At 45.6% G+C, this 11154-nt stretch overlaps 1 protein-coding gene across 2 annotated transcripts in view; it reads right to left on the bottom strand.

Moving 5' to 3' along the window:
• Window positions 1-3581: 3581 nt before the first annotated feature.
• Window positions 3582-11154, bottom strand: part of PWWP3A (PWWP domain containing 3A, DNA repair factor) — a 41005-nt gene continuing 33432 nt past the window's right edge. For both annotated transcript variants that reach the window (XM_081958804.1, XM_081958803.1), the window contains exons 11-14: window positions 10841-10891; window positions 9516-9946; window positions 8749-8837; window positions 3582-5084 (exon numbers count right to left, since the gene is read on the bottom strand). In XM_081958804.1, the coding sequence (XP_081814930.1) occupies window positions 5009-5084; window positions 8749-8837; window positions 9516-9946; window positions 10841-10891 (647 nt within the window). In that variant the 3' untranslated portion in view covers window positions 3582-5008. The remainder of the gene's footprint in view (window positions 5085-8748; window positions 8838-9515; window positions 9947-10840; window positions 10892-11154) is intronic.

The raw sequence follows: 11154 nt of genomic DNA, 5'->3' as shown, positions 1-11154 counted from the left end.
ATTCACAGCAAATTGACAAATGGGTTTTTTGTTGGGACAAGGAGTTGGCTTCATGCTCTTGGGAGACGCCTAGGTCAGAACATTACCCCTTGACTTTGCTTGTCGGGTTGGAAAAGGTGACACTGCGACCGTCATAATTAAGTCAGTTGTCAAGCATCTGAATTTTGATCCCGTGACCATGGGGATGGTACGAGGTCGTAAGTGTGGAAAACGGTCATAGGTCACTTTGATGTTTAAGTTCAGTCACTAAACAAACTGTTGTACGTCGAAGAACATCTGTACCTGGATCGGGATTCCAACCAGGTCATCGTATGAAGACCAAGTCGGTCACTTACTTTTGGCAGGTCTGGGATGGGGAATGCTCCATCCTGGTCCTTCTTGGCCCCTTGGTGGTCTTTGATACCATCCATAGTGATCTCCTTCTAGAACTAGTCAGTGCGTAGAACGGTGTTGTAGGGGCTCCCCCTCCTTTCATCCAGTGTTGGATTCAGTTGGTGTTGGGGGCAGAGTGGTGTAACCCAGGGGTCTCCAACCTTGGCAACGTTAAGCCTGGAGGACTTCAACTCCCAGAATTCCCCAGCCAGCTTTGCTAGACCCCTGGCCTAACCTATTTGTGTGTGTGTGTGAGCTGTGAGTCACTATTCAACTCTGTTTAGGCTTCTCTCAGAGTTAGGGTTAGTATGACTGATGCCTACTCTTTGGGCCTTCCTCCTGCTTCCAAGGCCATCCCCACAGGCCACCACAACAGAAGCCAATCCCTCCCCTGAACCAACTCACCAGTAATTATTAAGAGAAAATGTCCCGGTACAGGTAGTCCTCAGCTTATGACCATCGTTGGGATCAGAATTTTTGTGGCCAAGCAAGGTGGTTGGTAAAGGAGTCATAGTCATATACAGTACCTGATTTTATTACTTTTCTCCCAGGGTTAAGTTCAACCGCAGTTGTTAATTGAATCGTGTGGTCGTTGAGCCAACCTGGCTCCCTCCAGTGATTTTGCTGGTTCAGAAGCCGCCTGGGAAAGATCGCAAATGGTGAACTTATAACCGCAGGAAGCGGCAATTGTCATAAATACAGGTCTGTTGCCAAGCGCATGAATTTGGATCATGTGATAGAGGGGAGGGGAATTGAGCCGTGCGAGTGGTGGGCTGGTCCACACGGACACAGCTCAACTTGAGAGAGTGGCGTGCATGCGCGCCTGCTGGCTTCCTGCTTGCACAAGCTGAGCTGCACACGTGTGTATGTGTGTACACTTTGGCCAGCAGGCCCAATTCACGTGGCCCAATTCCGAATAGGTCACAACCCGGTATTGTCCTGTGGTGGGGGTGGGCTGCTGCAGGTTCGCACAGATTCGGGAGAACCTTTAGCTAAGAATCTGCCCAGTTCAGAGAACATGCAAATCCCACCCCTGCTGGCCTCGCCCCCTTCACTCCACCCTGCCCCAGGAGTCCCCACGCAGCCCATTTGGGATGCGTGGAAAGGACTACCTCTGACCTCCGCTCCTTCCGTGTAAAGCTCAAGACCCACCTCTTCCAATTAGCTGGCCTGGCTCAACCATAGTTTTACCTTACCGCTCCTGACGGGTTTTTAAATTTTGTAATTTAATTGAGGGTGTTTTAAATTGTCAATTTTAAATTCTATTTTATATATTTGTTACCTCCTCCATGTATATGTATATGTGTACGTATGTGTATGTGTTTATTTTTATTGTATATGTATTGTTCATTTGTATATTTTATGTGTTTTTATTGTACGCCGCCCCGAGTCCTTTTAGGAGAGGGTGCGGCTAACAAATAAAAATTTATTATTATTATTATTATTATTATTATTATTATTATTATTATTATTATTATTATTATTATTATTATTATTACAGGGCCCTCGTGGAGGCTTGGGGAGGGCAAAAAACGGGCCTCCTGAAAGTTCCAGAAGGCTGGAATCATTTCCAGCCTCCAGAGCCCGGGGAAGGCCGTTTTAGCCCTTTTGGAGGCTCGAGAAAAGCCTCCAGAGCAATGTTCCCTCTAAGGTGCGCGGCTGCGCGGCCGCGCAGGTGGCAAGAAAACACCGCGCAGCAGTTTTCAACTGCCGCGCAGTGATTTCTATTGCCACAGGCTCCGGAAGCTGGGGAGGTCCTTTGCAGGCAGCTAGAACGGGCTGCCCGCAAAGGACTTCCCCAGACTTACTTTGAGGAGCACGGGGTGACTGAGGGTAGTTGTGAAGCCCCAAAGCCCCCGCCGCCACTGGAAGAACTGCTGCCAGCCACCTCCTCCTCCTCCTCCAACAGCACTGTCGGATTTGGCGCCCGGCGCTGCGACTGACTTGAAGCCAGCAAAGCTCCAGCCGGCATCCCCGTGTGTGGCAGTGCCGCCTCCCCTCCCCTCGGAGCACCTGAGCTCAGCGCCGCGTTACCCCTGCCCCCTCCTCCTCCGTGCTTTTGAGGAGCCATGAGGCTGCAGGAGCCAGTAGGAAGGTGGGGGGGGGGAGCAGAGGGGAAAAAAGCCTCATGGCTCCTCAAAAGCACGGAGGAGGAGGAGCGGGCAGGGGTAATGCGGCGCTGAACTCAGGTGCAAACATGGTGGTGCTGTTGGAGGAGGCGGTAGCAGCAGTTATTCTGGTGGCAGCTCGTCGGCATCTTCAGCAGCAGCCCTGCCCATGATGAAGAAACCAAAGATGGAGCAGATCCACGCAGATGACGTCACTGCAACATGACTGGAGGAGGAATTCTGGGAGTTGAAGTCCACAAGTCTTAAAGCTGTCAGGTTTGAAGACCCCTGGATTTTTTCCCCCTAAAGGATTAGGGGTGCAAGGGTCTTGTAACTTGTCAGCTTTAAGACTTGCACACTTCAATGCCAGAGTTCCTGAGCCAACATGACTGGAGGAGGAATTCTGGGAGTTGAAGTCCACAAGTCTTAAAGCTGTCAAGTTTGAACAGCCCTGGGTTTTTTTCCCCTAAAGGATTAGGGGTGCAAGGATCTTGTAACTTGACAGCTTTAAGACTTGCGTGCTTCAATGCCAGAGTTCCTGAGCCAACATTTTGGTTGCTAAGCAGGAGCGTTGTTAAGTGATACTGATATTATTTGAATTAAGCGGGTACCTTGAAGAAACATAACTTTGAGTTTCAAATAATACTGATTTCGTTGTTGTCTTAGGTGACACCTGTGAAAAAAATTCAGGTGCTCAGGCATGAAAATGTGCCGCTCAAACACTATACTTTTCTGCTCACATTGAAAAAAAATTAAGAGGGAACATTGCTCCGGAGCCCGGGGAGGGTGAAAATGTCCCCCTCCCTCCATGGTGCAGGAGGACAACTAGGCCAAGCCCACCATGGCCACACACACCCAGTAACCATGCAGAGATTGCTAACCCATTGCTAACATTTTTGATGCCCACCCCTGGGCTGCAGCCTGAGGATCAGGGACCCTCGTCCTAAGTGCAAAGACCAACGGTTAAGTCTCTTTTTTCTGTACCGTTGTTAACGGTTGCTAAATGTCAAAGATTATCTGTACTCTTGAGGCTTTATCTTAAGAAGACATAACACTACAATCTGAAGCACTGCAAGCTATTATTTATTTATTTATTTATTTTTTTCCCCCAAAATTACAAAACACGAAAGTCGCAGAGTTTCAGATGTCACAAGGAATGTCAGTACAATCAATGAAAATGGAGATTATTGAATGTCATCCGCATTTGTCTTCCCCCCCCCCACCTTCCCCCCCAAAATTGATCCGGAATTACAAAACACTGTGTGGTAGGATAAGTGTGGTATTGCAGAATGTCCTGGTTGATGATGTAAGCAGATTTATAAAAATGAAAAGCAGTTGATTTTAGACAACAATGTTGTTTAAAGCAGCGCTGGGGAGCTCTGGCCCTTTTTATGACTCCTGGAACTTCCAACTCCCATAATTCCTGAGCTGCGCAAATTGGCTCAGGTAGTCTGGGAGTTGACGTTCCACACGTCATAAAAGTGCCGGCGTTCCCCAACCCTGCTTTAAACGATACTGCATTTTTAAAATGCACAATTCACAATTAGGAATTATGCAAAACGTATAAAATCAGAAAAAAGCCATCACTCAATCCTCCAAGCTTGAAATGAGATTTTCCTGCGGTCAGAAAATTGTCAGAACAAAGTGCTCAAAGACGGAAACGGCGATTCTGCGCTCAAAACGGTTTTTTTTTTTTTTGGTAACTTAAAATTGAGCGTTCTGGGCTCAAGAACCTTTGAATGGAAAACATTTCCTATGTTGCTATTCGCCATGCTTCAAAAACGAAGCGGAAGGGCTTCAGAAGTTGTTGAACGGAGCAGCTTCCTGCTGCTCATTGAAGCAACCCATTTCCCCCCCTTAGGCTTCTAGGCAAGCCTGAAACACCTGGCATCTTTAAAAGCCGCGTTAGGAGGTGGCTGGTTTAATGAACCAACTCATAAAAAGGAAGCCTATCTTTTTCAGACTTGTGTAGGCGGCTTAAAAAAGAAGAAGGATGCAGCGGCTTTAATGAGTAATAAAGAGCGGCTGCCCTCGTCCACAGTCTGAATTAAATCTGGAAGTGTGCCCGGCCCTATAACTGAGCTTCAGCATAGACTGAATGAATCTCAGCCACCCATGATAACTGAAGAACAGAAGGGAGAAGAGTTTGCAATACATAAATGCATGTTACTTCGCATTTCAAACATTGCCCAAAGTCAACGGTGGGCTCAAATCACAATCAAAGCCTATAAGGAGCTGATACTTATTAATGTAATTTTAAAATGTGCTTTAAAGTGGAGGCGGCTTCTTATGTAGCTGAGATTTGTTGTGACAGACCAAGCACAATTCATTTTCTTGTAAATGAATGGAGACAGAGGAGACAGCAGTCATGCCTATTTCTCCTATTTGATAGATATCTCTTTCATATACATCTATATATATATGTATAAAAAATAAATTTAATATTCTGTACAAAACCACGGAATTTAATCTGCCTTACAAGTACCCAGTACATAAATGGATGGATAAAGAGCTTCAGAGTTTATTTTCTACGGATGGCTTCTCGGTTTCTTGGCAAAATTTTGCTTCTCCTCTTGGATTTCTTTTTCAAATTCTTCTCTTTCCCTGAAGGATTTAAAAAAAAGTTGCAAGCAAACAAAACAAACCTCTACGGGGAACGGGGAAGCTGAAACCCTGAGATTTTGTTCCTTAAGTTTCTTTTCACACAATAAAACTCAAGACCGACTCTCTTCCCTTCAGCCGTAAATGCTGAGCTTCATATTTTATTTCTTACGCTGCCAGAGAGCTTCCTAGTATGAACCTTTTGTCAACAATGTTATACAAGAAGTCCCCAGCTTATGACCACAATTGCGACCAGAATTTCTGTTGCTAATCAGAGTGGTTGATAAAAGAGCTTTTCAATCTTTTGCCACTGTTGTTAAGCAAATCGCTGCAGTCATTAAGCAAGTCATGTGGTTGTTATGTGAATCATGTCATGACTCCAGGACGTTGCAGCTATTGTAAATACATGCTGGTTGCCAAGTGCTTGAATTTTGATCGAGTTACCGTAGAGATGCTGCGATGGTCATAAGTGGGAGGACTGGTTGTAAGGCAATTTTTTTCAGTGCCGTTGTAACTTCAAACAATCACTAATCAAATGATTGTAAGTTGAGGCTACCTGTAGTTTTATTGTTGTTCACAGTATGTTTCTGAAATGCCCCAAAACATATTTTTTTAGGAAACAGAATTACAGGTAGGCCTCAACTTACAACCACAATTGAGCCCAACATTTGTTGCTAAGCGAAGCAAGTTCTGCCCCATTTTACAACTTTTCTTTCCACAGTTGTTAAGTGAATCACTGCAGCTGGTAAATTAGTAATGCGGTTGTTAAGCAAAACAAAGGTTTCCCCGTTGATTTTGCTCGTCGGAAGGTCGCAAAAGGAGATCACATGATCACCCCGGGACACTGCAACCATCATAAATATGAATCAGTTGCCAGTATCTGAATTTGGATCATGTGACTATGGGGAGGCTACAAGGGTTGTAAGTGTGAAAAACGGTCATAACGCACTTTTTTCAGTGATGTTGTAGGTTTGGTCATTAAATGAACTGCTGTAAGTTGAGGACTACCTGTATAATGCCATAAATCAGGGGTGTCCAAACTTGGGAACTTTAAGACTTGTGGACTTCAACTCCCAGAATTCCCCAGCCAGGCTGGCTGGGGAATTCTGGGAGTTGAAGTCCACAAGTCTTAAAGTTCCCAAGTTTGGACACCCCTGCCATAAATAATGGGCAGCTGTCTTATGACAGTTTATTACCTCAGTGTGATATAGCTGAGTATTGTGAAGAATGATGAAGAGAGAACAGCTACACTCTGAGTAAGGGCCCGAGAAGAAAAACAAAAGCTGCAATATTCGGGATAAATATTCAGGATAGGATGTCCCGATTTAGGAGTGGAGAAAGGAGAACGATGCACAATAAAATCCCTTCCTCTGACGGGAATGCAGCTAGTCCTCGGTTAACGGCCATTTGTTCAGCTACTCTCCAAAATTATAAACTGCAGCGAATCAGGAAGTTGCAGCTGGCACATAGTTCCTGTGGTTATGTGAATGCGGTTCGGGCGCTTAGCAAACGGCTTGCAATTATGACAGTGACACCATCCCAAGATCATGTGACCGCCATTGGAGACTTTCATTGCTGGCTTCCCCCATGCAAAGCCAATGGGGTAGCTGGTAGGAAGTCTCCAACGGCAATGCCGCACCTAGCAACAGGACTCCCCTAACGACAGCAGCCAGAACTTCCACTGCACCGTTCAGTGGCGTTATTTAGCAACAGAATTCCCGATTCGATTATTGTCATTAACGGAAGACTACAGGTGGTCATGACCTACAACCACAATTGAGCCCAAAGTTTCTGTTGCTAAGCGAGACATTTATGGAGTTTTGCCCCGTTTTGCAACCTTTCTCGCCACCGTTGCTAAGTGAGTGACTAGTCAGCAACGTGGTCGTGAAGTGAATCCGGCTTCCCCCATTGACTCGGCAGAAGGTCGCAAAAGGGGATCGCGTGACCCCAGGACACGGCTACTGCCATAAATATGAGTCAGTTGCTAAGCGTGGGAATGTTAATCACAGGACTACAGGGCTGTCACAAGGGTCCTTCAGTATGAAAAATGGCCGTAGGTCACTTTTTTTCAGCGCTGTTGTAACTTTTAACGGTTATTAAATGAACTGCTGTAAGTCGAGGACTACCTTTAGTGTACTGCCTTGAAGGGACTTTTTTTGGGTGGGAGCTGCAGCATCCTTTAATTTCAAAGAAGCAGTTTACTGCTGGTCCTTCCCTGCCGTGTTTTTGCCACCAAAAAAGGTACCAGGTCCTATTTTTTTTTGGGGGGGGGGGTGTCTTCTACTGATTCACCTCATGGTGGCGGCACCGACAGCCCCGCTGAGCTGGAGCCCGCTGCTGGCCCACTTCTTCTGCGGCCGCTTGTCGCTGCTTGCATGTATCACCCCCGGCCTCTATTTTGCTGTCAGAGGCCCTTCAGGAAATGCCTCTGCAGCCAATAATAATCGGTCCAGAGCTCTTTTAGCGGCTGCAGAGGCCTTTCCCAAAGGACCTCTGACAGCGAAATGAGGCTGGGGGGCACCACACGCGTCAATCCGGACCCCGTTTCTCAGCTGCAGAGGCCTTTCCTGAAGGCGTCTGATGGCAAAATGGAAGCCAGGGGCAATGCGCGCAAACGGCGGCAAGCAGCTGCAGAAGATGCGGGCCAGCAAGGAGGTGTTGCAGTGTGTGAGGCCTGCTAAATACGGCAGCTCCACTCCCCCCCTCCCCATCCCCACTCTAGCTTAATTTTTACCTGTGCGCCTTGCCACACATTGTGCCCCCCAGCAGGGTCTTAACTAGGGCTTATTTTGGGGGGTAAGGGTTACATTGGGTGCACATGTAAAAAATCAAGCTGGGGCTTACTTTCGGGGTAGGTCATATTTTTGGGGAAACACGGTAGATGGTTGGACCCATTTTTAAATCTTCGCAGGAAGGCTTGGTTTCACTGTCATTTTCTGGGTGAGTCCGAGATTTGTGAGAGGATGACAATGTTTCATTCCACCTCATATATGCAAACTGTGCAGAATCTACTGACATGGGTGAGATACATAAAATATATATGTCTAAGAGAGGCAGTTTGGGTTAGTGGTTAAGGCAACAGGCTAGAAATCCAGAAACCATGAGTTCTAATTCTGCCTTAGGCACAAAGACAGTTGTGGAGCTTTGGACCAATGTCAGATCTAAGAGCTGGCAATGGCAAACTGATGGCAAAGCTGAGAATCAGGGAAGGAAGGAAGGAGGAAGGAAGGAAGGAAAGAAAAAGATATTTGATGAGGGAGGGAGGGAGGGAAGGAAGGAAGGAAGGAAGGAAGATTCACAAACACAAGCACACAGACATAATTCCAGAATTCCTAGCAACCATCTTCACATTGCAATCCCAACGTGCCTAGAAGTACTAGGTGTGGGATAGCTGCAAAAAAAAGTCGCCACTGCAAAATGTGACAGGCACATAGAGACTATGTGAGGTAAAGCAGACTTATTGTGTGAGGTAAAGCAGACTTTTGTGTGAGGTAAAGCAGACTTATTATGTGAGGTAAGCAGACTTATTGTGTGAGGTAAAGTAGACTTATTGTGTGAGGTAAAGCAGACTTATTGTGTGAGGTAAGCAGAATTATGGTGTGAGGTAAGCAGACTTATTGTGTGAGGTAGGCAGACTTATATATGGGATGGAGGTCTGAGCAGATACCTTTTGCTCACTGGAGGTCCGTTGATGTATTTTTCTTCTGCTGTCTTGTAGTCTATCTGATGCACAGCAGAAATTGCATAAATGATGGCCTGGAGGAAAAAAAGAAAGAAAGGGGCACAGTTTAAAGCAGTGTTTCTCAACCTTGGCCATTTTAAGAGGTGTGGACTTCCACTCCCTGAATTCCACACCTCTTAAAGAGGCCAATGCTAAGAAACATTGATTTAGAGGCCATGTTTGTCAACATGTTCAGGAGGAAGAGGAAGGGGCTACAATTTAGTGGCAGAAAAAAAAAGCTCTCCATTCAAATTCTGGTGTCTCCGAGGATGGCTAAGAAAAATTTTGTTAGAATATTCATGACTGGGAGAGACATGGCAACACGGTCAGCCAATAAATAGGCATAGCAACTAAGTCAGCCAATGGGAGCTTAAACAGATTTGAGTCTGTGCTGAGAATTGAAACTGAAACGACTCTGTCTGCTCTGAACTCTGAGATGAAACTTAAACTTCTCTCCCGCTAACTTCTAGCACATTGAAAGAATCTACTATTGGCATTGAACATTTATTCATCTGTTATTATGTATATAAAGAAGTTAATGAATCCAGCTGGATTTGATTTTTCTCCAACAAACTCTGATAAATTTCTACCTGAATCCTTGGAGAACTGCAATATGCTAAACTGGTCAAACGCAAGCAGAGGGATCGAGTTTTACATGGGGAATGATTCAGTATAAGCCTCTGCTTATCTTCCACGTCCCCCGCTTCACTTACTTCTGGAAAAAGTACTTCGAGGACAAATTTGGCCATGTCTCTATTTTTAACCGGCAGTTTCTTGGCTCCAACTTCCCGATAAACTTCCTTTAAGTAATTGAGCACAAGGTCCTGTTGGTAATCATCTTCCAAGTAGGTCTCCAGGATCAAATACCGGGGTGTTTTGAGGGATTTACTCAGCCAGCGTGACCGTTTCTGGCTCTTCAGGATGGAGCGGAGGTGCTCGTCAGCTCCTTTGGCTTTTACGATGAACTCTACAATCTGCTTGTTGGCTCGGTCTCGGGCAGCTCGCGTCCGGTCAGGAAGTATTTTCTTCACTTGCTTTGGGGGGTTTATCTCAGCAAGAAGCTCCCCGCTGCTGTCCAACATCTCCACTTGAGGGCAGCTCATCTGGGATAAAGTATGGAAGGATTCTTTTCGGACCGGAGAGCCTTGGGAAAAAGAAGCCAGGGTCTTTGCTCAAAGTTGGGTCAGCGCTTAAAACGGGGGTCTCCAAACCCTTGGCAACTTTAAGATTTGTGGACTTCAACTCCCAGGATTCGTGGCTGGCTGGGGAGTTCTGGGAGTTGAAGCCCGTAAATCTTGTAAAGTTGTCAAGTTTAGAGATCCCGATCTAAAAAGTTGCTACTTCCTATTTCTCTCCCTGTCGCACAACCACAGGTGGTCCTTGACTTATAACCAGTCACTTAACGACTGTTGAAAGTTATGACAACTCCCTCACCTCAGAATTACACGAGGCGTTCCAAGTTATGACAGCTGCATACACACATATACCCTGCAGTTGCAGTTATGAGATTCCACTTTGTGCCCTTGGCAACTTGCCCACCTTAATGGTTATTTGTAAGGTCCTATAGTGAAGTAACAATAATTTCTGATGCTTTTTTTTGCCAGTTTTCGGCAAAAACACTCCCACTGGGGAAAACCGATCCCATTAATGATTGTGGCATCCATTTAAAGACCGCAATGTTTGCTTAATGGCCACCCTAAAAGGGGTAAAAAAATTGGGTCCATTCACACGATACCTTGACTTATGATTGCAACTACTTACAACTGTAATTCTGGGCTCAATTACGGTCATAAGTTGAGGACTACCCGTAACACAGCATACCGAGAACGTTCTCAGGATGGTGAGCATCAGAAGTTTAAAAAATGCCAATATATGGAAGTGCAGAAGGGCTGAGCATTATTGATGACACCAAAACAGTTTTACAAGAAAAGGAATTCCAAGCTGGCCCTGTTGTCTTTAAGCTGATTTAATGTTGTTATGTACATCACCCTCTTCCAAGGAATGGGGCTTCTTAAGATACAAAATGAAGCTTACTCACTCATATCATCAGCATAATATTCCAGGAAGGATCCCACAAAAGAATGACAACCTAAGAAGACAAGATGAGGATGTTATCTGTTTTGCAGTCATGTCCATCTCTTGGCGATTCTAGGTGAGGTCTCTGTCACTGCGTTAAATGTTTGCTAGCTGAACTGAATAATTACTGATGAATTACTGCGCAGGTCATAAGCCCTTATCAGCAATGATGTACTGCGCCTGCTCATCACACATTCCAGAGACTTCTTTCTTTTTTGATCTTTGTCCGTCTGCCAGGAAGCTGGTAGACAAACTGCTCTTGCCAAAATGTAACAA

The sequence above is a fragment of the Natrix helvetica genome (assembly GCF_964273705.1).
Source record: "Natrix helvetica genome assembly, chromosome: 1".
NCBI classification, from domain to species: Eukaryota; Metazoa; Chordata; class Lepidosauria; order Squamata; family Natricidae; genus Natrix; species Natrix helvetica.
This window is presented reverse-complemented; position numbering and strand designations above follow the sequence as displayed.